The sequence below is a fragment of the Mesoplodon bidens genome, assembly GCF_964165515.1.
Source record: "Mesoplodon bidens genome assembly, chromosome: 15".
Classification (NCBI taxonomy): domain Eukaryota; kingdom Metazoa; phylum Chordata; class Mammalia; order Artiodactyla; family Ziphiidae; genus Mesoplodon; species Mesoplodon bidens.
The window spans coordinates 26,888,181-26,914,384 of NC_138171.1; the positions used below are offsets into that span (position 1 = coordinate 26,888,181).

General features: G+C 48.4%; 1 protein-coding gene across 3 annotated transcripts in view; it reads right to left on the minus strand.

Annotated features, from left to right (window-relative positions):
• HCK (HCK proto-oncogene, Src family tyrosine kinase) overlaps positions 1 to 21,775 on the minus strand; it is a 39,752-nt gene extending 17,977 nt beyond the window's left edge. For 2 of the 3 annotated variants that reach the window (XR_014017689.1, XM_081257511.1), the window contains exons 1-5: positions 21,554 to 21,775; positions 7,540 to 7,657; positions 4,541 to 4,583; positions 4,078 to 4,180; positions 3,155 to 3,253 (exon numbers count right to left, since the gene is read on the minus strand). Coding sequence is in view for 2 of the 3 variants with exons in the window: in XM_081257511.1 (XP_081113637.1) it covers positions 3,155 to 3,253; positions 4,078 to 4,180; positions 4,541 to 4,583; positions 7,540 to 7,656 (362 nt within the window). In the remaining variant the exon portion in view is untranslated. The remainder of the gene's footprint in view (positions 1 to 3,154; positions 3,254 to 4,077; positions 4,181 to 4,540; positions 4,584 to 7,539; positions 7,658 to 21,553) is intronic. The other variant, XM_081257512.1, reaches the window with a different exon arrangement.
• Between the last annotated feature and the right edge of the window lie 4,429 nt (positions 21,776 to 26,204).

Genomic DNA, 26,204 nt, shown 5'->3' on the forward strand with positions numbered 1-26,204 from the left:
GGGTGCAGTGTGTGAACCCATGGTGGACAATCCTGGCCGGCTCTCAGCGCTCTTGCCCGGCACCAGGATTCTGAGGGCCTGGCTTCCTGCGGGATCAATTTTACTCAGATTCTCTCGGGGAAAACAACCATTCTTTTAATATTTTAACATTAAAACAGACATTTTACCAAACTGGTGAATCCAGTTTGCTGAGGCTGAAACTTATGCAATTCGGGGAGCTTTCTTCAAGAAAAGTAACACAGCGTTACAAATACAAAATGCTCGTGGTCATTCCAGCACCACCCAATGTGAGGGATAAGGTGATGAACAGAAAGATTGGGTGGAAAAATACAGCAGTCTTAACCAGCTATGGTCAAAAATCTTACTTTTGCAAATTTCACAAGAACATTTGACCATCTTGTCAGGGTCTTGGAGGCCCATGTGAGTGAGGGCTGAGCCTTGTTACTGCCACAGTTCATCCCCCTCTGTGGATACAGAGTGAATATAAAGTCGGCCTGCATTTCTAAGCTAAAATGTGAGATTTCAAATGATTTTATACTTGGGACCGTATCCTCGGACCTTTTCTTCATACTCCCTGGATGTTTGGGATCTTGGGTGGAACAATTCAAGCAGCAGCAACCAAATCCATTCCCTGAGGAGTAGCTCATGTGCTGTGATGGAAAAACCCCAGACCAGAGGTCAGCTGGCCTCGAACCTGCCACAAATCTGATGCGTGACTTTGAGCACGTCGCTTTCCCTCTCTGGACTTCTGTTTCCTCTGCTATCAACTGGGGAGACAGACAGCTGACATTCATCAAGTTCTTGTTACCCACCCAACAACTCTGTGGAATCATTGCCTTTATTATCCCCACTTTATAGATGAGGAAACTGAGGAACAGAGAAAGCAAGTAACTTGCCTGGCGTCATATAGCTAGGAAGGGGTGGGGGCAGGATTCAAAGCCAGGCAGTCTAACTCCAGAGCCCAAGATCTTAGTCACCATTCTACACCTCCCACTTGCTTTCTTTGCTCTCCTTTGGTAAAGTAATTCATGCCATGGTAAAATGTTCAAGCAATGTTAAAGGGTACAGAGTAAGAGCTATCTCCCTGGCAATTCCATCCCTAGGAAGTTATCCCACCGACCTTGCACAGGAAGAAGTGACATATACGCAAGGAGATTCTCTGCAGCACAAGACTGGAAGCAGCTTAAGTGACCACTGGCAGGGGATAGTGGGGCATCTACGTGACAGACACTGCAGCTGTGAAAAGGAGTATACTGTAGGTGCTGCACAGAAGAGCTGAACAAAAGGAGCAGAACAGTGTGTGTTCAATCTACCACTTGTGTAAAATGGAGGGAGATATATCTATTTTCTTAATCAAGTATAAAGCATTTGGGAGGACGTACAAGAAACTGGTTGCTTCTGGAAGGGAAGTAGCTGGGTGGGGATAGGGTGGGAGGAACACTTTTCACTCTTTATCCTAGGTCCTTCTGCACCATTTGCATTTTGAAACATTTGAAAATGTTGCCTATTTCAAGGCGGATGAGGAAATAAATAAGATCTCATCCCACGCTGATCCCAGTGCCCCAGCTGCCCCCCCCTCCCCGAGAGGCAGCCTCTGTGAGCAGTTTCTTGATGCAGACACAAGAACCCAGGAGTGTAAGACTCACATAGGTATTTAGGTCAGTGGTTCTCAAGGTGGGACCCTGGACCAACAGTATCCGTCTCACCTGAGAACTTGTTAGAAATGCAAGTTATGAATCAGATAACTGGGGAGTGGGGCCCAGAAACCAGGGTTTTCACCAGCCCTCTAGGTGCTGCTGATGCATTCAAGTTCGAGAACCAGCCATTTAGGTTATCACCTAAACGATAACCCCATAGATGTCCTCTGCACCCAGCCTTTTCCGCTTAGCAATTATGTTGCCTTCAAGGAGTAATACCAGCCATGCCTCTTCCAAGGCTGCTGCGAGGTGAGGGGTGGTGCAGGGGCTCTGTAAGTTTTCAGAGCCCCGAGTGGGGAGGGCGCACGGACGTCCCAGCAGAAAGCCGAGAAGGAGAGAGAAGCAGCCAAGACCCCCTGCAGCACGTGGTGGGTGTGCTGGGGGAGTTCCAGGACAGAAGGTCAGCAGTGGGAGTGGGGGCTCCCTTACGGCCACAGGGGAGATTTCAAAGGGCAAAGAGGTTTCATGGGCACTAAGAAAGGGGTGACTTTAAGATGGGGAAAGCCCAAACATTTTAATGTTTAACAGACAAGTATCCCAAACCCTCAATACCATCTAGCCAGAGGGAGGAGGCAAAGGAGATAAAACCATGGGGACTGTCAGGTTTCAACTTTTTGACTGGCTGACTCTGAATTGGATCTATCGCCAGCCTGTAGTGTAGCCATCTTTTTACTTGTCGATCTCACCGCCCACACTGTGAACATCTCCAGGGAGGAAGCCTGCCTGAGTCACCCAGTATCCCTGGAATAGGGCTGGGGGTACAGTAGGTGCTCAACAAGTGTCTGTGGGATGATTGGGTGGACGGATGGACGGATGAAGTCTAACTGTCTATGTTTTCAGAGTCAAGTAGGACACAAAGAGCCTGCAGTCAAGAATGATGGGTGTCGGGGATCTCCCTGAGAGTGGGGGATGTCGCATGGACTCTGCAGCCCCCTCCTGGCACAGGGCTTGGTGAGGCACAGGCACATGTGTGCTGATGAGTCACGTGAGGGGTGACCGGCCGGGTGTGGGCTGGCTTGCCTCTCAGAGGATGCTCCTCGGCACAGCGGTATACTTCATCCAACAAATATTCATTGAGCACCTACTGCATGCCAGCCTGTGCCGAGGATGCAGCAGCAGACAGAAAAGGTCCCTGCCCTCACGTACTCTCATTCTAGTGCGGGAGGCAGATAGTGAACCCGTGAACAACCAAGGAAACAAGATCATTTTTGCTAGTGAGAAGTGTCTAGAAAGGAGTAAAACGGGTTTCCATGAGAGAGAGAGAGTCTCAGAGGGGACCTGCTTGAGACCGGGAAGGCCTCTCTGAGACTGGAAAGATGAGAAGGAGCCAGCCAGGCAAAGAGCCCTAGGAAGAGTGTGCCAGGCAGGGGAGACAGTGAGTGCAAAGGCCCTGAGGCAGGAGCAAGGCTGGCTCTGTTCATGCTTCCTTCTGGAGGGCAGGGAAATAGAATACTCACTCCTCTGTCTCCAGAGAGTTGACTCGGGCAACGTAGTTGCTTGGGATGTAGCCCTCTTTCCGGGTAGCCAGGGATCGTGCTCTCCACCACTCCCCAGATCTGAGGGACAGGAGGAAGCAAAGGGGTTGGAGGGCAGGAGGACCACTCCTGGTCCTCTTGGGCCCCCCAGCCTTGGCCTGGAATACCCCCAACACCAGGAAGCTTGTAGGGTGAAGGGCAGGGCCACTACTGTCTCAGCTCCCAGTCTTCACCCCGTTAAGGTAAATACCTTTACAACAATCCCCACTGTGCCTCTGAGGGTCCGCCCAGGGCTGGAATCAAGCCCTGTCCCTGCATTCAGAGTCCTAGGTCTTTGGCCTCACTCTTATTCCCTGGACTTGTGGCCTTGGCCTTATTAGCCATATGTAAGGTGGGGGCCTATGCCCATGGCAGACTCACAGTGGCTCGTCGGGGCTGAGAGACAGAAGGAGTGGGCTCAGGAATCTGACCAAGCATAACCACTCCCCTCCTTGGGCCCCAGGACATACTAGACACTACATCCACGGATGGTGAAGATGGTAGGAAATTGGAGGTAGCAAGCTCAGAGATCCATGGATTTCTGAATGCAAAGTCACCTCAGCAGGGTCTGGTCCATAGGTAAGCCTGCAGCTTAATCATAGGAGCCCAAGGAAGGCTTCCCTGAGAAAGCACTTTCTACTGTCCATCCTTGCCTGGATGTGCCATTAGCAAGTATGCAAGCCCCTTTACTGTGGCTGTAAGCCAGGTTAACAGCAAACTCTTCTTCCTTTATTACGAGCAGGTTCTCATCAGTCATTTACACCCTAGTGTAATATAGTTTATCAGGTCCTTTACTGAAGCACAAGAGAGCATAACTGAGTATTGAAGATAGGTGTGTCTTAGAGGGGCGTGGAATGGGGACTCACTCTTCCAGGACCACCATCTGGTCCCCCTTCTGGAAACTGAGGTCTTCATGGTGAATGGCCTCATAATCATACAAGGCAACCACAGTGATCTCCTCAGAACCTGCTGGGAAGAGAGACGTGGGATGGTGAGGCTTTATCTGAGCATACCCACAGTCCTGGGTGTTTCCCACCCCAGCACCTGGCACCCAGCCCTGGACCCCTTGATGTGTCTGTCTCGTGATATAAGTAAGCATCTTGCCATGCCGGCTGCGATTCTTGAGTTTAAAGCTAACGGAGTTTTGTTCATGTTATGAAACAACATTATAGAAAAACAATAGCTTGTACTAAGTACTTTGGGGGCAATTTATGGGATGTTCAAGAGTGGTTTTGACTGTTTGGGATTTTTGCCTCAAGCTCTGACTGAGAACCTAACCTAATCCGCTACATAACACGACTCCACTACATGTGCTTGCCAGCTACTTACCCTCTGTGGACCCTGGTGGGTTGCCGTTGCTACTGTCAGGCCACTGTGGGGAAGAAATGGGAGAAGGGGATGAATCCAATAGGGTGTGTGTAGCCATGGAAGGTCTGTGTCAGAAAGGATATCCCAGCCCTGTGAGTCATGGGAGGAGGCCCAGAGAGGTCTGGCAAGTGCCCAAGGTAACACAGCACATTAGGGGCACAGCCAGCACAAGGATGCAAATCTCTTGGGTTGTAGGCTCTGCCTTCAGCCTTGGACGTACTGGGGGACGTACTTGTGCCTTCCCCTCGACATACAGTGAGGGGCTTGGTCCAGATCAGTGTTTTCCAAGCTATGTTTGAAGAAACCCTAGGTCTACCAACGTGGCCCATGAATAAAGGCTCCACTATGTATGTGAAACAACCTAAGTGTCTGTCCAAAGGGGAATTGGTGCCTACACTGTGGTGCTCTAAGCAGCCCTTATAAGAGGGAGGCCGCTTCATTCCTGAAACAACGAGACCTCAAAGATATATTGTTGAGTAAACAAAGCTAGTTCTTCAGAATGGTAAATATGATACATTGGTATAAAACACATACTCAAACATCCTAAACACTTTCTGTGGACACATACTGTACACATGTGAGTGTAAATTCATGGAAAAAGGTTTGCAAGGTTCCACACCAAACTGACAACAGCTGATACCTCTGAGGTAGGGTGTGGTATTTCTAGGGAGGGGGGCATTGGTCAGCAGAGACTGTAGCTTTCACTGAAATCTGTGATTTTTATTTTCAAGGAGAATGAATTTGTGTGTTACACACATAAGTAAACATTAATTTAAAGAAATAGGTTTGGGAAACACTAAGAAGTATATCCTTTTGGGGGAGATTCACAAAGCCCATTACAAAGATTTATAAAGGCTCTGAGTCCTACAGGGAAGGAGTGTTTGGCCCAGTGTTTTGCAAACTGATTTGACCTGGGAACCTTTTCTCAGTTACTAACTTACTGCTGAACCAGTACTCTGCCTGAGGGGAACAACGAATGGCTGATAATAGTGTCCTTTAAATCTGAGGCTCAGAGAGGACAGCCAAAAACTGGTGGGAGAAAATCCTCCGCTTCCCACTGCTGACAAGCCAGAAGGCCTCAGAGAACCTGAGGACCTGGAGCCCTGGCCACAGAAAGGGCCCCGGGCCATGCAGGCCAGGTGAGAAGCAGACCTTGACTTAGGGTTTAAGATGTCAGCTCAGGATCTGGTGTAACCTCAGGCTTTATTAATAGATGTCAAGTGTCAGAAGGAGGGAGGTGAATATTCCACTCTTCTCCCAGTTCCAAGTGTTTGGGGCAGGACTAAGGGGCAGGTATGTGATCCGGGAGTAAGGGTTATGGGGTAATATGCCTCCCTTCAATACAAGGAAGAACCTTCTAAGGGGAACCAGGAAGGAGTGCACCCCTGCCTCTGCAGGCAGCGAGCAGAGGCTGTCCTTCCTGGACAGCCTCAGGTAAGGGGATGGACGAAAGGATCCTATAGGAGAGAGAACCCAGCCTTGAGTTTAGGAAGACCCAGCTCTGCTGCTTCCCAGTGGTATGAGCTCAGGGAGCTATTTAACCTCTCTGAGCCTCAGTCAGCCTGGCTGTAAAGTAGCGTAACTCCAGCCTCAGTTTTTGGTGAGGATTAATGAACAGAAAAAAGCTCACTCCAGTGCCCGGAACAGAGTAGGTTTTCAAAGAACGTAATGATTATTACAACTGTTATTGCTGCTCTTAGTACTGTTGTCCCTTTACTAGTACGATTATTGTAATCACTACTATTACTACTGCTATGGCTCTTCTGACTATCACAACTACCATTACTAGTGGGGCTACTTCTATGGCAACTACTGTTCCCAGGACCCCCACTATTGCCACCATGACTACTGTTCCTGTCACTAGCATTTGGCTCTGTTACTCTTGCTCCTACCCCTGGGACATTGGAACCTGCACTGCCCAACCAGGTGGTCTTCAGCAAGTTATTTAATCTCTCTGTGTCTCATCTGTAAAATGGGTATAATACAAATTGTGACCTACAAGAGCACTATTGTGAGGATTAAAGGTGTTTTTTGTTTTTGTTTTAAATTAATTAATTTATTTATTTTGGCTGCGTTGGGTCTTTTTTGCTGCGCACGGGCTTTCTCTGGTTGTGGTGAGCGGGGGCTACTCTTCATTGTGGCACACGAGCTTCTCGTTGTGGTGGCTTCTCTTGTTGCAGAGCATGGGTTCTAGGCGCACGGGCTTCAGTAGTTGCAGCACGTGGGCTCAGTAGTTGTGGCTCACGGGCTCTAGAGCGCAGGCTCAGTAGTTGTGGCGCACGGGCTTAGTTGCTCCGCGGCATGTGGGATCTTCCTGGACGAGGGTTCGAACCCGTGTCCCCTGCATTGGCAGGCGGATTCTTAACCACTGCGCCACCAGGGAAGCCCAAGGGTGTTAGTAACAGTAATGCACTTAATGTAGGGCTTGGTTCATCGTAAGCTCTGTAGAAGTGTAAGAGAAGTAAGCAAATAACCTCTGCTAGTATTACCACTTCTCTCATCTACGCTTCCTGCTTTTGTTCCTACTGCTATTGCTGTTATATTCCCGCTAGTATTGTTGTTACTGTTATTGCTACCATTGTTATTACAGTTACTGCCGTGACGCTGATACTGTCATCATTCCTGTCATTACTTCAGCTGCTGTTGTCACTAACCTGCTCACTCATTACTCTCAGTACCGCTTATGGTACTTCCTAGGTGTGAGGCTGGCCATGCCCCCTGGGACCTGGTCACCCAGGCTGATGGGCCAAGGCCTGGGCAGTGGGACAAGGAGCAGTGACATCCCTGCCCTGGGTGCTTGGTGCAGGTGTATCCTGGGGAGTCAGGGAGCTGCTGGCGACCGGTAAGCTCCATTTCACCCCAGACTCACCCTGCTCGCCCTTGGGAAAACAGGAAGAGGTAAGGGCACTTTGGGGCAGCCCCCGGGCTGCCGCCGGTCTCCCCTTTCTTCCCCCACTCACCCGCTTGCCCGAGGACGTGGGATCCGGCACATACAAAGGGTTGTGTGGGCTGGTGTTGGGCTCCGTTTTTGAGACCTTGCCTCCATCCCGGAGGAACCTGGACTTCACGCACCCCATCCTGTGGTAGAGAGAAGGGAGATGAGCCCCGCTTGCTCTGAGCCCCACACCGGGGAGTCTTTGATGCTGGGCTCTAGACCCCGTGTTCCCAGGCTGGCACCCCGTCATCTTCCCTGTCTCCCCTCCCCCTCTCTGCCCCCCTCACCCCACCCTGGCCACGTGGAGCTCACTCTGCCCTTGTCATCTCTGGGCTTCCCCATACCACGTCTGGCCCGCACCCACACAGAGCAGACAAGCTGTCGTAGTCATGCTACCAAGGACCCCTGCGATGGGGAGTTTATTCAGAGAATAAATCGTGATGATCATTGAAATTCAACAGGTGGAGGCTCGGAGCAGAGAGGGGGGGCGTGGGAGCTGCCAGCTCTGGGGTCAGAAAGCCTGAGCTGATGCTTGACCCCTCCCTCCCCGACTAGCAGCTCACTTACCACGCCCCCTGCTCCCCAGTCTCAGTTCCTCATCAGCGAAGTGGGGATAATAATACGACCTACTCGCTGGGCGTTGGGAGGTCGAGAAAGCACGTGGGTGGGGAAATACTCAACAGAGAGTCAGGCTCAGAGCAAATGGTGAAGTAAAACTATACTCTCATTATATAACGTGAAGATTTTATATAAAATGATAAAGATCAGGTCACATAATGTGGCTCAAACAATCAAGGTCACCATATTCCTCATATCTTTTTTTTTTTTTCGGTACGCGGGCCTCTCACTGTTGTGGCCTCTCCCGTTGCGGAGCACAGGCTCCGAACGCGCAGGCTCAGCGGCCATGGCTCACGGGCCCGGCCGCTCCGCGGCATGTGGGATCCTCCCGGACCGGGGCACGAACCCGTGTCCCCTGCATCGGCAGGCGGACTCTCAACCACTGCGCCACCAGGGAAGGGAAGCCCTCCTCATATCATTTTATAATTGACTTCTAACAACTTCCTTCCTTCTTCCCTCCTTCCCCCCCCACCCCTTTTTCTTTTTTTCTTCCTTCCCTTCTTTCTTTCATGGATTTATTTGGTCATTCAACCATTCATTTACTCAGCAAACATTTACTGAGCACTCTTCTAAACCATGATTAAGACAAGCAAGTTCGGGCTTCCCTGGTGGCGCAGTGGTTGAGAGTCCGCCTGCCGATGCAGGGGACACGGGTTTGTGCCCCGGTCCGGGAAGATCCCACATGCCGCGGAGCGGCTGGGCCCGTGAGCCATGGCCGCTGAGCCTGCGCGTCCGGAGCCTGTGCTCCACAACGGGAGAGGCCACAGCAGTGAGAGGCCCGTGTACCGCAAAAAAAAAAAAAAAAAAAAAAAAAAAAGACAAGCAAGTTCACTCTGGAGATAGATGGGGGACACAGACGATAAACAGGTAACGAATACATAACAAGATAAATTCAATTAGTGAAAAGTGTGAGGATGATAAAAGAGGATGTGATCAGGAACAACTATGCGGGGCCTCTTTACACAGGGCGGTTGGGGAAGGCTTCTCTCAGAAGGTGATATTGGACCTGGGGCCTGACTGACACAAAGGAAACAGTTATGTAACACTCTGAGGGAACAGTGTTCTAGGCAGAGGGAACAGCAAGTGCAAAGGAATGTGCTTGAAGACACTGAAAGGAGGCCAGTGTGACAGGAGATCACAGGCAGGAGAGAGAGGATAGCATGTGACAAGGATGCCCCATCTTGTGAGGAGTTTGGATTTGATTCTAAGGATAATGGGAAACCATGGAAAGTTTCAAGCAGAAGGACGGGGTTCAGTGTGTACTTTAAATAATCCCACTGGCTGCTCGGTGGAGTGTGGACTTTAGTGAGCAGGGCAGGGAGCCCTGTCCACTGCAGGAGTCCAGGCTTGAGATGATGGTCGCCTGGCCTGGGGTGGTGGATAGTGAGGGGGTAAGAAGTGGACAGATTCGGGGGACATTTTGGAGGTAGAGCTGACAGACTTTGCTGGTGGGTTAATCAAATGTAAAGACACTTAAAGAAAACACTTTTACCTGATCAGGGTCAAAACTTAATTGTTAAAGTGGCAGAAACTTTTTCTTTCTTTTCTCAAAATGTGCACATGTATTTGCTGAGAAGATAGGCTGTGAGCAGCCGCATAAGGAAGTAATTGTCTTCCTCATCTCTACACAATCACAATTTTCTTCTAAAGCAGTTAGAACTCAGTTACACTTAATCTTGTTAAAATAAACATGTGTTTATGGCTTAAGAAATAACCCCAAATTCCTAGGTTTACGAGAGGTTTTTTTTTTTTTTTTAAGGATTCTTTTTATTTACAAGGATGTTTTCTGTCTGTCCTGGTGGGAACTGGGAACAGTTTACCACATCAAGACTTAAGTGGTTTTTGCTTCATTCGCCTTTTGCGAATAAAGTAAGGAACTAATCCAGACTCCTGGAGTGCTAGATCATTACTTTGAAAAATTATTGCAATTAATCAGTGCTTTATAATGTACTTGTATGCATTGAAAACAAAAACCAATACCTCTCTGACTTGTGATAAATATGGTTTACGGTTGTGGGAAATAAAACAGCATATTGTGTGGCTTTGTATGACATAAAATTATATTACATTTCATATATTTTGATTAACTTAAGGATGTTCTGGGAAGAGCATGGCTGTGTGAGGTACAGCAGCTCCCTCCACCTCTCTGAGCACCTATTTGGTATGCCTTACATCATCAATTTACATATTCAGCATGGCCACAGGGTCTTGAGGGACGGGTCTCCCAAGGCATGAATATGCATGAGCCATGGATGGTGGGGTTCTCCCTCCTGGGGTGGCTGCAATCACAGATGAGTTGAGAAGTGTAAAGGTGTCTGCCACACAATAAGTGCGACAGAAATGTTAACCATAACCATTTCCGTTCCCTAGCAGATGTGGCACTGCCCTGAAGCATAAAGCAAGCACTGTTTGCAAGTCCTTTGGCCTACAAGTGTAGAGATACCACAGTACTCTAGAAGTTAACTTTTTAAAATAGGGAATTCCCATTAGTTCAATTTTTGCACAATAAAGTCTTTTTTTTTTTTTTAAAGTGATGTACTGGCAGGAGTCAAATTTGCATAAAATGTGATTTCTCCCTAAGCCAAGAGAACCATTCTACTGCCTGGTCTGGAGTGGCCTCAGAAATGCTTATTTTCATGACCACTAGACCTAGCAATGTAACCTGAGCCACGTATATAATTAAAAATTTTCTACAGCCATATTTTTTGAAGGTAAAAAGAAACAAGGGAATTAACTTTAAGATGTATTTATTTTTCCCAATATGTCAAAATTATTAACATGTAATCAATATAAAATTATCATTGAGATACTTTATATATATATATATATATATTTTTTCATGCTGAGTCTTCACATCCCAGGGTGTGTTTTACACGTAGAGTACATCTCAGATAGGACTTGCCGTGTTTCACGTGCTCAAGAGCTGTCTGTGGCTCAAGCTACTGTACTCAGCAGTGCAGATACAGAACGTTTCCATCTCTGCAGCACAGCAGAGGCTGGTCTTGTTCATGTCTGTGTCCCTCAGCGCTTAGCTCAGTGCCTCCCTGGCACACAGTAGGAGCATAATGCACCGTTAGTGAGTAAATACATGCCCAGAGCCCACGCTTTATGTGGTCAGGCCAAAGTAAAAACATCAGGACCTGGTTCCTGCTCCAGTTGGGATGGGAAGACTGGACTACAGAACTACATTCCCAAGAAGCTGTTAGGGATTGGCAAGGACAGTCAGAGCCATGCAAAGACTGCTAAACTCCTTACTGAGTGAGAAAAGCAAACTGCAAAACATATATAATATCAAGCCAAAACATATATAATATCAAGCCACTCCCCATCTCTTCCCCCATATATATCCGGGTTCTGCCACTAACATGTGTATGTTAGTTTGTTCATAGGAAAAACAACCTGTTTATAATAATTGAGCAGCAGGATAATGAGTTGGGTTTTGAAGAATGGGAAGGATTTCAATAAAGATTTGGGGAAACTCAAGAATGTTCCAAAGAAGCACTGACTTTCAAAAAGGATTTGAGGGAGCTTATAATATTAAACCATATACAGAGCACTTCAAGACTCAAAAAGGGTTATGCTACACCATTTAGAAAGGAAAGATTATGGAACCAGAAGCCTAGGGTGCTACTGCTACTGCCATTGAGGACTAGATTTATCTCTGAGTTTCCTAGCAGCCAAGATAAAAATGGGAATTTGTACACTGTTAACATAAAATCCCAGGAAGCATGGCAATTTACTGAGAGAAACAAATATTTTTTGAGCACTAAATTCAAAAGAGAATTTTCAAAAGAGAATTCTCATTCTCAAAAGAGAATTTATTATGTGGATCATCATCCATGCAGGTGCTGCATGGAAGGGAAAAGAGAAAGTTCAGCTTGCTTGGCCTGGCTGCTTCCCATGGTCACCGTGCTGGCTATGGAGGCCTCAGAGACGCCTCCTGAACTCTCAGAGCCAAGCCCAGGTCCTGCCTGTGCATCCTGTGGAGCGGGCAGGAGATGGTTTTCTAGAAGCTTTTAGGCTCAAGCAGAGGCTTGTGAGGGCTGGGGGTGAGGAGCCATGGAGTTTGGTCCCACCTCTGCCACAGACTCACTGTGTGACCTCAGGCGAGTCCCAGCCTCTCTCTGGGCCTCAGTTTCCCCAAATATGAATTGAGATGTTGGATGATAAGTTCTCTGAAGGGAACAGCTATAGTTCTTTCCTGTGTAGTATCTACTCCTCCTTCTTTTGACAACAGCTCCCCAGTTTTCTTTGGGAACCACCCCTCCCCCATTCTCAAACCATGGATTGCGGTAAAGCTGACTTCAACCTCTGGCTGTAGGGGTGGGTCTGTGACCAAGTCTGGCCAATCAGACTTGCAGTAATAGAAGCAGAGATGGGCATGTGACTCAATCCTGGCCCGTGAGAATCATCCGTCTGGCTGGAAAAGAGGCTTGCAGTTGCAAAGCAGAGCCAAGAAATGAAGAAATACAGATTCTTCAGCCCTGCCTGAAGTTGATGCGCTCGTGGACTTTCCAATAACCCCCTTCTTCTCTTTGAGCCAGTTTGAGTTGAATTTCTGCTCCCTTAAACCTCAAACCTCAAGGGATTGCAATTCATACTCAAGTGTTAATGGCTTACGGGAAAGACTGCTTTGATAGGAAGTTTTGATAGAAGAAAGTAAAGAGAGTACTAGACCCATTAGAGTAGGTGAGGGTGTGTGAAGCATGGACCCCATGAAGATGATGGCACTGAAGCCATGCCTAGAAAGGGCCTGGCGTGTATTAGGCCCTCCATATATATTTGTGGAATGAATATATTGTGTTCAACCCTCTCTAGGCCTGACGATACTTGGCTGAAGTCAGCAGGACCAGAATTATGAACCCATCTGTCAGATGGGGAAATGGAGGCCCATGGCAGAGAGCATCCCCAGGTGATCAGTGGCAAGTAGAACAAGAACTCAGCTCTCCTGCCTCTCATCCTCCACTGGGTCAGCCTCAGAAGCTGCAGTGGGGAAAGGGGAGGGGGGATGAGTAACACAAACAGGAAGCTTAGGAAGGCAGACTGCCAGAGGCCCAGGGCTCAAGACTGTCCAGTTAGAGGAAACTTCCCTTCTCGGAATAGCTCAGCCATGGGGGTGGGGGAGAAAGCCTTCCACTATGAGGGACCAAGTCCCTGAAGAGTTTTCAGGAGTGCAGAGCCCTACAGCTCCCTCTTCTCGAGTACCCTGACTGTCTTCTGAATGAACCAGCCAAACCTCCAAGTGACTGTTATCCATAATGGACATTTAGGGGTCACCCCTGTCTCCCCATCTCTTCCCTTTTCTGACCCTCAGCTTCTTTCTGATCAAGAGCTCAAAACTTTGACTTTGCAAACAATAAGGGACTGGAGAGACCTTTGTTTTACAGATGGGAGCAGCAGCCCCAGAGAGGGCGGGTGTCATGCCCTGGTTTACACAAAAGCAAGTGACAGAGCAACACACTGAAGAGGAACTCGGGCCTTTGGTCATTTGCCTCACTTGGCCAGAGGGTTGGCTCTGAGATGTATGTGTTCCAACCACTTGTTCCAAACATGTAGTAAGTTTTTAGCATGTTCAATGTTACCTCTGGGTCACCTGGTCAACTCCAGAACTCAAGGGCACTTGCGAGCCTCCTTAGAATAATACTATGTTTAATATTATGTTTAATAATACTATGTTTATGTTTAATACTATGTTTAATACTTAGAATAATACTATGTTTAATAACACTATGTAGTAAGTTTTTAGCATGTTCAATGTTACCTCTGGGTCACCTGGTCAACTCCAGAACTCAAGGGCACTTGTGAGCCTCCTTAGAATAATACTATGTTTAAGGTAGGCAAGAGGCAGGGAAGTTTGGAGAACATAGGATGGTATTTGAAGCCAGAAAGAGCTGGGTTTGAATCCCCATTCTGCCTCTTACAGACGTGAGCCTTTTAAAAATATAAGTCAAGGGGCTTCCCTGGTGGTGCAGTGGTTGGGAGTCTGCCTGCTGATGCAGGGGACACGGGTTCGTGCCCCAGTCTGGGAAGATCCCACATGCCGCGGAGCGGCTGGGCCCGTGAGCCATGGCCGCCGAGCCTGCGCGTCCAGAACCTGTGCTCCGCAACGGGAGAGGCCACGGCAGTGAGAGGCCTTCGTACCGCAATAATAATAATAATAATAATAATAAATAAATAAAAATAAATAAAAATATAAGTCAAGTCATGTCACTCCTCTGCTCAGAACCTCCTGGGGCTGCCATCTCCCTTGGAGTAAAAGCCCAACTCCCCTCTATGGCTGGCAACGCTCCATGACCTGGAGTCCCCTCAGCCTCACAGTCCTGTCTCCTCCAGCCCTCCCTTGAATTTTCCATTTCAGCCACACTAGCCTCTTGCTACTCTTCAACTCACCAACCATGTGTCCGCCTCAGGACCATTGCACATGCTGCTTTCTGGAATGTTCGTCACCCAGAAAGCCTCTTTCTCTTCATGCAGATCTCTTTGCAGATCTCACTTTCTCAGAGGGGTCTTCCCTCATCACCCTGACTAAGATAGGAACTCCACCCCCAACTCCCATCACTTTCTGGCCCCTTCCCAGCTCTATTCTTCATGGCTTTAACCACCACCTAATGTGGCAGCCAAGAGGAGGGGCCTCTCAGATCTCCAACTACTGAGAGCAGAATTGACAAATGGCCCCAGCTGCTGTGCTTTGAAGACCATCACTGTTGTCATGGGCTGCTCCCAGCCAGGGACTGAGTGTGGCGGGGAGACTGAGGCAGGCCCGTGCCAGGGGGGACCTCTGACGGGAGACTTTGGCTAAGGGCTCTTTGACAGCCTTGCCAACCTTCCTTAGAACTGCCCTGCAGTCTAAGACACTTCCACCTCCCCTTCCTTGCTTCTTCTCTTCCTTCCTCCCTCCTTCCTTCATTTGGAGTCAGACGTGCCTGCTATCCGATGGCTCTCCTAGCCTCTCCTAGCTTCTCCCACAGGCATTCCCTCTAATCAATTTCTTGCACATTTAATCTCTCTGAGAGTCTGCTTCTCAAAGGACCTGAACTAACACACCTATTGTTACCTGTGGATGTATCATCTGTCTTCCCATAGAAAGTAAGATACATGAGGGTAATGACTGTTTGGTACATGGCTATATACTAGTGTGCAAAACTAGGACACAGTATGTGCTCAATAAATTCTTGACTAATTGAATGAAGCGTCCTTTAGCTGCCAGGGTGCCCTAGATTTCCCCATTTAAACAATAGTTACAAATGTGTGTTTAAACTGAGAAGGACTCTCCATGTTTGTTTATCTCTGCTTGGAGAGGAACAAAGTCTTTCCTCGACTGAAGCTGAGTGGAGGTGGCCCCCTTCAGAAAGGACATGGTGGCTAGTTCACCCCAGGGACAACTTTTCACTTCAACCTCCCAACATGCTCCAAGGTCAGCTGCCCCCAAATCTGTCCTCAGCAAATGGAAACTTCAAAGCCAAAAAACACATCCTCTGACCCTTTTACACTTATTTTTTTATAGTTGACAGAGCCTATTCTTTTCTGTTTTGGTGGGTATGTGTTTTTGTTTTTAAAATTACCTTTCATCACCTAGTAAAACAATACACCGTCCTTGTTAAAAATGAAAACAAGGACTTCCCTGGTGGTCCAATGGTTAAGACTTCACACTTCCACTGCAGGGGACCCAGGTTTGATCCCTAGTAGGGAACTGAGATCCTGCATGCCTTCGCGGGGTGGCCAAAAATTTTTTAAGAAGAAAAATTGAAAACAATACAGCTAAATCTAAGGCACCCTAGGAGTAAGGCTTGTAAGGTACCCTTTACAGGCTCTCCACGGCCACCTCTCCCCGCTCCAGGTAGCCTCTGCACGTGCGTTTGCATACATGTACTATATCAAAGAAGATGCTGTCGGCGTTCTGCCTCATAGCTCAGCACTTCACCATTTCCGAACACTCGCTGGACGTCCAACTGCTAGCACCTGCATCTCTTTGCCTAAGAGATTTCTCTGTGGCCCTTGGTGCCTGCTCTGCCCTTGAGCTTGGCAAGTGGAAGTGCTAGAGAATCACCATCCCTCAGGAGCAGCCCTCGACCAGTGGCTGACAGGAGCAGGTGGATAAATACCCCAGTTCCTTTGCCTCTCAAGCGCAGTCATCAGCTCCCAGTGGAAATGAGCTCCAGGTGCCCACAGTGGGACTGGCTTGATAACACACCTTGATTGGCTGCCTTCTCTCCTCTGTTTTGCTTCCCCACTCTCCTACCAGGGTTTTCTAGGATCTGCTCCCAAATAAACTAAATAGTAAATGCATTTGAAATCTTTTCTATGGTCTGCTTCTGGGGCAACTCAATCTGAGACATATATACCCATAGAAAATATGGAGTATCATTTTTTTTGGCGTGTTAACATCAAAGGAATACTGTTCTGCGTGCATCATGAGGCAGTATTCTTATTCCCATTTTTTTAGATGAGGAAATTGAGACTCAGAGAGTGAAGGAATTTGCCTGATGCGTCACAACTTGTATGAGGCAATGTCAGCACTCAAACTCAGGTCTCCTGTGCTCTGTCTACTGTGCTTCATTTCTCTGACAGAGTTGAGGGAGGGTCTCCTATTCTCTTGGTTGCACCTAAGTCTCCTGGACCAAAGGATTTCATGGTGATGGTGGGAGCTGGGGCAGGTGTCATAGGGCAGGATTAGGATTAGTGCAGTGCCATCCAGAGGGTGCAGCATGTGTGGCCACAGCCACTGCCAAGAACAGGGCACATTTTACATTCAAGCAAGCGTTTCTTCTGTATCATTACCCATGCCTCTGAAAGTACACTAAAACTCCCAGTCCTGGGGTGGAGGAAACTGGAGAGATGGGATGGGGATCAAAGTGCTGTGAGGGGGGACTTCCCTGACGGTCCAGTGGTTAAGACTTCGCCTTCCAATGCAGGGGGTGCGGGTTCTATCCCTGCGGGGAGCTAAGCCCCCACATGCCTCGCGGCCAAAAATCGGAAACATAAAACAGAAGCAAAGATTGTAACAAATTCAATAAAGACTTAAAAAAAAAAGTGCTGGGCTTCCCTGGTGGCGCAGTGGTTGAGAGTCCACCTGCCGATGCAGGGGACACGGGTTCATGCCCCGGTCTGGGAAGATCCCACATGCCGCGGAGCGGCTGGGCGTGTGAGCCATGGCCGCTGAGCCTGCGCGTCCGGAGCCTGTGCTCCGCAACGGGAGAGGCCACAACAGTGAGAAGCCCGCGTACCGCAAAAAAAAAAAAAAAAAAAAAAAAAGTGCTGTGAGGGTTTGCTTAGAAAGACAGAGGCTAAGAGAGATTGTACTACTAACTTTCTGTGTAACGTTGGGAAAGTTACTTACCCTCTCTGTGCCTGACATTTCTTTTCTATTTAAAGGGAGGCCTTGTCATGATTGGAGGGCTGGGCTTGAAAACTCAAGTGGCTATAGGGGCCCACAGGGCCATCCACATGAGGAAGGTGGTCCAGGCAAGGGTGCTGCAAACCGGACAGCTCAGGGGCTGTCTACAGGGCAGCCCCATTCAGCATCTCCAACGCTGCCATGAGTCAATAGCAGGGGAGTAGAGGAGACCAAGGTTCTAGTCCCAGGACTGTCAGCTCTTCCAGTGTTTCAAGACAAGACAGAAATCCAGATTTATGTGAGCTCTCTTGACTTTAAACGTTAGCAACTAATTTAAAAAGAATCACTTTGTGGGGTCAATTGAAATACACCTACTTGCTGAAATACCTCCTAGGCAAGGGAGGGAGGGACTGTTCAACATCCCTCAATTCCGTATTTTTGAGAGGCCCTACTATGTGCCAGGTGCCAGGTGTCAGAGACACAGTAGTTTAGGAGACAAACATGTCTGTGCCCTCATGGGACTTAACTTCTAAAATAGTTTAAAGTCCAAGCCCTGACCAGTCCTCTCAATGCAGACAACTTTCTCCTCACCCTCCGGGGTAAGGGGCCCCACAGAACATCCTGGTTGGGATGAGATTAAGATTCATGCTTCCCACACCCATTAGGATGGCTCTAATAATAATTTTTTTTTTTTTTTTGCGGTACGCGGGCCTCTCACTGTTGTGGCCTCTCCCGTTGCGGAGCACAGGCTCCGGACACGCAGGCTCAGTGGCCATGGCTCACGGGCCCAGCCGCTCTGCGGCATGTGGGATCTTCCCGGACCGGGGCATGAACCCGTGTTCCCTGCATCGGCAGGCGGACTCTCAACCACTGCGCCACCAGGGAAGCCCTAATATTTTTTTTAAAAGGAAAATAGCAAGTGTTGGCCACAATGTGGAGAAATTGGAACTCTTGTACATTGCTGATGGGAATGTAAAGTAGTGGAATACAGTCTGGCGATTCCTCAAAAGTTAAACATGGAATTACCATATGACCTAGATATTCAACTCCTAAGTATATACCCAAGGGAATTGAAAACAGGTGCTCAAATATATGTACATGCATGCTCATAGCAGCACCATTCACAATAGTCAAAATGTGGAAACAACCTGAATTTCCATCTACAGATGAATGGATAAACAAATTGTAACGTATACATACAATGAAACACTATTCAGCCATAAAAGGAATTAAATGTGTTAGTATTTAACTGGATGAACCTTGAAAACATCACGTTAAGTGAAAGAAGCCAGTCACAAAAGGTGTGGCTTTGTGTGATTCCATTTACATGAAATATCCAGAATAAATTAATCCAGCGATACAGAAAAGCAGGTTGGTGGTTGCCAAGGGCTGAGAGGAGGGAGGAACAGAGTAACTGCTTAATGTGTACGGCGTTTCCTTCTGGGATGATGAAATGTTTTGGAACTACACAGAGCTGCTGATTGCACAACACTGTGAATGTGCTAAATGCCACTGCATCGTTCACTTTAAAATGGTTAATTTTATAAAGTGATGTGAAGTTCATCTAAAACTAGTTTAAAAAATTACAAACTACAGGGCTTCCCTGGTGGCGCAGTGGTTTGAGAGTCCGCCTGCCAATGCAGGGGACGCGGGTTCGTGCCCCGGTCCGGGAGGATCCCACGTGCCGCGGAGCGGCTGGGTCCGTGAGCCATGGCCGCTGAGCCTGCGCGTCCAGAGCCTGTGCTCCGTGGCGGGAGAGGCCACACCAGTGAGAGGCCCGCGTGCCGCAAAAAAAAAAAAAAAAAAAAAAAGTGCACAAAAAAGAAGACTATAAAAATAAGCTAAAATGTTTGTTATCCAAAATTTTTTTAAAAGATTCATGCTTCCAGGAATTCCCTGACTGTCCAGTGGACAGCCCCTGACTCCCCGAATTCCCTGACTCAGCGCTTTCACTGCTGTGGCCAGGGTTCAATCCCTGGTCGGAGAACTGAGATCCCACAAGCTGCAAAGTGTGGTCAAAAAAACAAAAAACAAACAACAACAAAAGATTCATGCTTCCACTGCTTCAGCAACTACTAAGTATCAGTCATAGTGAACGAGACAAATGAAGATCTTTGCCCTCCTGCAGCAGAGAACAGGCGACAGTGGCCCTGGGTCTAGAAAGAGCTGGCAGGTCAGCAGAGCCAGATTCTTTCTTCTCTCTTCTCTGCCCCAGACTCCCTGGGTGACCCTTTCACGCATCAGTCCTCCTCATACGCAAAAGCTGCCCCTCGGGAGAGCCATCCAGCCTCTTGGTGTTTTCCCCTAGAAACACCTGTACGTGCACCTAAGACCACACATCCAGGCTGGCCCCAGCAGTATTGTTTGTTGTCGTGAACCCATGGAATAACCTGTATGTTCATCACGAGGGGAATGAGAAGTAAGGCAGGATGGTCCCCTGCTGGGGTCTTCTACTTAGAAGGAATAAACTAGAGCTCTGTTTCTTATCCTGGCTAGACCCTGACAACTTAATGATAAGAAGGCAGGGGAAAATGAAATTGCAGAAGAATCGCACAGTTAGATAGCATTTATGTAGATCCTTAAAACACGAAAAACAATTTTATGTATTGTTTATATACCCATATATATGTAATAAATTTTTTAAAGGCACAGACAAGAAGCACTGTAATTCATGACAGAGATTGCCGCTGGGGAGGAAGAGAAACAGAACTGAGAGGGATACAAGGCGGGGAGGCTTCAATTTTAACTGTTACTTTTAGTAATTTTATTTTTAAAAAAACTGAAGCAAACATGACAAAATGTGAACATTTGTTAGTTCTGGGTGGTGGGTTCCTGGGATATTTAGTATATTATTCTCTTCATTTTTCTGTATTTTAACCTCACCCCCCGCAAAAAAAAAAAAGGATAATGAAAATAAAGCAGTGAAGAGAAACAATATCTATTGAGGGCTTTCTCTGTGACGGCCAAAGTGGTCCTCAAAGTGTGTCCTCTGGACAAGCAGCATCAGCATCACCTGGGGATGCAAATTCTTGGGGTCCTGTGCCAGACTTACTGAGTCATGAACTCTGGGGTCAAGACCCAGAAGTCTGTGTTTTAACAAGCCTTCCACGTGATTCTGGTGTTCCGCTAAAATATGAGAACCACCGGGCTAGACTGTAATAGCTATGACAATACTTAACCCGTATTAAGCAATTAGACCTGTCAGTGCTCTAAGAGCGTTTCTTCAGTAACTCAGTCTAATCTTCAAAACAACCCCATGAAGGAGCCATATTTTAATTATCCGCATCTTACAGTTGTGGAAATGGAGGCACAGAAAGGCTAAATCCGCTGCCCAAGGTCCAACAGGCAGGTTGCTCCCTGAAACCCTTTACCTAACCACAACACTAAACTGTCACTTACATGACCTCTAACATACTCTAGCTCACCGCAGCCTTGGAAGAAAGACTTAGTAGCCCTCTTTGACAGATGAGGAAATCGGAATTTAGGGAGGGAGAGTGACTTGTCCAAGGTCTCACAAGGAGGAAAGTGAGGGGCCACACATCCTGTTGTCTGTCCAGGAGGTTTTGGGGTTTGACCTAGACCCCCTGGGGATCAGGGCCTAGCTGGGAGGAGGAGGGAGCTCAGCGAGCGGACCCAGCTGCAGCCCTGCCTGGGCTCGCACCGTCACGCCTACGGCCAGCTGTCCCCTTCCCCACTATGGCTGCCAACCCGCCGTGACCGTGACGGTCACCCCCCCCCCACCAGGAACCGTAAGGGCCTTCCCCTCCCGGGCTCCGTGAAGCCTTTTTTTTTTTTCCCCCTTTTGCAAAAGGGGAACCTGGACTGCCCAGAGAAGTGGCGGCTCAGGCCCAAAGTCACCCTACAGCTTTCCCAGGCTCGCCGCCAGGCAATTCCGCTGTTCATCTGGGCACCCTCCCCCGCGGGTCGGCCCCCGCATCCCACCTCCTGTCCGCCGCTCCCACGACGGTCCCTTTCCCGGGCAGCCCAACCTACGAAGCTCACCACCCCGGGTTCCCTCCGCAGCCCGAAGACCCTCAGGCCGAGGGTCACGGGCCGCTGTCCCCGATCCCGTGTGCGCTGCGCTCACCTGGGCGCCCGCTCCTCGTCCCGTGGGCAGCCCGGATCCTCGCAACTCGAGCGCCCCCCCAGCTCGGCAGCCCCGGCGTCCCGGGCGCTCGTGCCCTAGGGAAAATGGACTGACTTTCGAGAAGAGGCTGGGGCTGCGCTCCGAGGGGCTTCGGGGCCGCGCGTCTTACGGGGCCCCTCTCTTGCTGGACTGTCCGCGTCCCCTCCCACTTGCTTCTAGTCCCCGGCGGTGCGCCCGGGCTGGAACCAGGGACGTGGTGTCGCCCACAGGCCATCTGGGCTCCTTAGCCGCGCCCGGAGTGATGCTAACCCCGCCCCCAAGTGTCTTAAACCCGCCCCCGAAGATTCTAACCCCACCCCAGGGACTCTAATCTCTGTCCCCACCTCCTAAAATCCTAATCCCGACTCCTAAGGAGTTTTTTAAACACCGCCCATCCAAGGTTTCTAACCCTGCCCCCAAGAATCCTAACCTTGTCCCTGAGGGATAATAACCCCGCCCCCAAGAATTTTAACCGGTCCTTCAAAGGTCCTAACCCCCAAATAACCTAACACCTCCCCCAATGTATTCTAACGCTGCCTCCCATCGCCCTAAAGGATTCTAAACCCCACCCTTCCGAGAAGCCCAACACCTCATCTCCTCCTCCTGAGATCTTAATTCTGCCCCAAGGGATTTTGAATCTCACATCTGAAGGAGTTTTAACCTCGCCTACCCGAGATTTCTAATTCTGCCCCCAGGATTTTAATCTCGCCAACCGAAGGATCCTAACCCTTTTCTTGAAAAGATTCTAACCCAGCCCTCAGGATTTATTACCCTAATCCTAGGGATTCTAATCTCTCTCCTGAGCGATCCCAACCTGTTCCCATAGGATTTTAATCCACCCCCCAGGATTCTAACCCGGCCCATCCAAATATTCCATCCCTGCCTTCCAGGGTTTCTGATGACACCTATCAAAGGATTCTAAACCTTTTCGGGAGGATCCTAACCCTACCCTCGTCATTCTCACAGGATTCTAAATCCACTCCTCCTCCCCCAAGCATTCCCCACCCTTCCAATCGCCACCTCCTAGCCCGGGCCCCTCCCCACACCGCGTCCCAAGCCTTCCCGGACCTTCTGTGGTCTGTGGTTTCCACTCCGCAGGCCTCTGGAGATTCAAACGCCAAGCAAAGTTCCTTGCCTGCAGGAACCAGACTGGCTTACTCCTTGCAGGTTTCTTGGCAGCTCAGAGGAGTTCGAAAATTGAGGGGGCGGCAAGTGGGGCTGGAGGCCGCAGATGAGTGAGATGTGCCCAGGGCACATCTCCTCCTGGAAAGAGAGAGACTGTCACCTTAAATTCTGCTGAACACACCTCCAAAATGTACGGGAATCCTACTGTGTCTCTGTAGTCCCACTGCTACCAGCCAGTTCAGGCCACCATCATCTCTCCATTCATTTATTCAGCAAGATTGTGCTGGGCGCTGGACTACACAGGGCTGGCTTCTTGGCCTCAGCACTACTGACATTTAGGTCCTGAAATTCTTTGTTGTGGGGTCTGTTTTGTGCATAGTAGAATGTTGAACAGCATTCCTGGATTTCATCCAGGAATGCCAGTAGCAACCCCCTTCCCCAGTTGTGACAGCCAAAATGTTTCCAGACATGACCAAACGTCCATGGGGGAGGGGGGCAGAAGAGGGGGACAGACCATGGATGAGAAAGATAATGACTCTGCTCTTATGTGTTTTGTTTATGTACTTAAATACATGTATGCACTTTTAAAAAGTAGAAAACGGGGGACTTCCCTGGTGGTGCAGTGATTAAGAATCCACCTGCCAATGCAGGGGACACAGGTTCAATCCCTGGTCCAGGAAGGTCCAACATGCCGTGGATAAGCCCCGGCACCACAACTACTGAAGCCCGTGCGCCACAGTGAGAAGCCTGCGCACCGCAAACAAGAGTAGCCCCTGCTCACCACAACTAGAGAAAGCCGGTGCGCAGCAACGAAGACCCAATGCAGCCAAAAAAAAGAAAAAAAGTGGATAATGGTTTTTTTAAAATATATATTATTTATTTATTTATTTATTTATTTAGCGGTACGCGGGCCTATCACTGTTGTGGCCTCTCCCGTTGCAGAGCACAGGCTCCGGACACGCAGGCTCAGCGGCCATGGCTCACGGGCCTAGCCGCTCTGCGGCATGTGGGGTCTTCCTGGACCGGGGCACGAACCCATGTCCCCTGCACTGGCAGGCAGACTCTCAACCACTGCGCCACCAGGGAAGCCCTAAATTTATTTATTTTATTTTTGGCTGCGTTGGGTCTTCTTTGCTGCATATGGGCTTTCTCTAGTTGCAGCGAGTGGGGGCTACTTTTCACTGGGTGCGCGGGCTTCTCATTTCAGTGGCTTCTCTTGTTGCGGTGCTCGGGCTCTAGGCGTGCAGGCTTCAGTAGTTGTGGCTCACCGGCTGGAGAGCGCAGGCTCAGTAGTTGTGGCGCCCGGGCTTAGTTGCTCCATGGCATGTGGGGTCTTCCCAGACCAGGGATCGAACCATTGTCCCCTGCATTGACAGGCGGATTCTTAACCACTGTGCCACCAGAGAAGCCCCTAGGTAATGTTTTAATTGTGTGTTTAAGTTACTTGGATGGTGCTTATTCAGTTTTGTCCTTTGTTTTTCACTCCATCACTAGGTACTATTAATATCTAGCCATGTTGCTGAAGGTCATTGTCTACATCCTCCATAGTCTATTGATCCATTCCCCTAGTCATGGACACCCAGATTGCACACAACTTCACACTACCATAAATAATGCCACTGTGGACATCCTGGTATGTGTCCCCTTATGAACCCATGTGAGAATTTTATAAAGACTTGCTTTGCCAAGAATGACAGATTCTTGCAGAATGGCTGCTGCCTGGATTCCTCTCCTGCCATTTCCCCGTATCTTGTCCTTTGGTATCATCTGCTGGTCTTAGTTTGAGTTCCCCAGAAGCAGATCCTAGACATGGATTCAAGTGAAAGTCAGTTATTTGGAAGATGCAGAAAACACTGGTAAGGGAGTGGGTGAATGAGACAGGCAAGGGAAGAAAGCCAATTAAGAGAGCATTATCGGGCTTCCCTGGTGGCGCAGTGGTTGAGAGTCCGCCTGCCGATGCAGGGGACACGGGTTCGTGCCCCGGTCCGGGAGGATCCCACATGCCCCAGAGCTGCTGGGCCCGTGAGCCATGGCCGCTGAGCCTGTGCGTCCGGAGCCTGTGCTCCGCAACGGGAGAGGCCACAACAGTGAGAGGCCCGCGTACCACACACAAAAAAAAAAAAAAAAAAAAGAGAGAGAGCATTATCAAGCAAGCTCCAATTGTGGGCTCCTGGGGCTCAATCCTGCTGGGAAGCGAACCCACTTCAGAGTTATCCCACCTGAGGCTTGAGGGAGCTGGGGTATTTATACACAAACGCCTGCCAGACATTGGATGAGGGCTGCTCCCAGGGGGATATTAATCCTCCAGCATTTCTGGTCTACCCCATGCATGCTCCAGTCACCAGAGAGAGCCTCTAGGAAGAGAGATGCAGGTTCCAGGGACATTAGAGGGTCATTGTCAGCATCTGCTACATCTTCTTCCACAAGTTTGCCATTCTGATGGCAAAGGACCACTGATAGCTGAAACATTCTCCTGCTAACAGAGAATTTCCCCATTTTTTTTGCTATTAAAGTAATGCTGCAATAAAAATTCTTGTATGTGTTCCCAAAGCCCTTATCAACTTTATTGCAGCATAATCTTATAAATAAAATGCACCATTTAAAATACTCAGCCTGATGAGTTTGGGCAACTGTATACATCTGTGTAACCACCACACTAATCAAGATATAGAACATTTCTATCCCTCCAAAAAGTTCCCTTATACCCTGTTGCACTCAACTTCTCCCACTCATTTCCTAAGGTAACAACTGATTGGATTTTTGTCATTATAGATTAGCTTTGTCTTTTCTGGGATTTTACATAAATGCAATCATACAGTATGTTTCTTTTTCATCTGTCTTTTTACTCACATATTGCTTTTAAGAGTTTCCATGTTGTTTCATATTCTAGTATTTTGTTCCTTTTCACTGCTGAGAAGTATTCCATAGTACCGATGGATGTATCACTATTTGTTTATCCATTTACTTGTTGGTGGATATTTGGGTTCCTTTTGTTACAAGAATAAAGCTGTTATGAACATTCATGTACAAGTCTTTGTGTGGACATGTTTTCATTTCTATTGGTTAAATACTTTGGACTGGAATTGCTGGGTCATATAGTAAGTGTATGTTTAACTTTATAATACAATGCTAGATTGGTTTTCAAAGTAATTATACCATTTGGCATTCCTACCAGTGATGTATGGTTTCCAGTTTTGTCACATCCTTGTCAATTTTGTACTGTCATTCTTTGTAATTAAAAAAATATTTTCCATCTAACTCATATTAGCATCAAAGAACATTGATACAATTACAAATTTTATCCTAAAGCACTGGCTTACTAGTATTTGGGGTGGCGAACATTTTGTCTACTCATGCATTCATTCATTCATTGTCATGGGGGGTATAGCTGGCCACAGCAGTGGTGCTAAATACTGCATCTTTGGAGTCAGACTAGAGTTCAAACCCTGGCACTGCCATTTAGCAACTGAGTGATCTTGCACATATC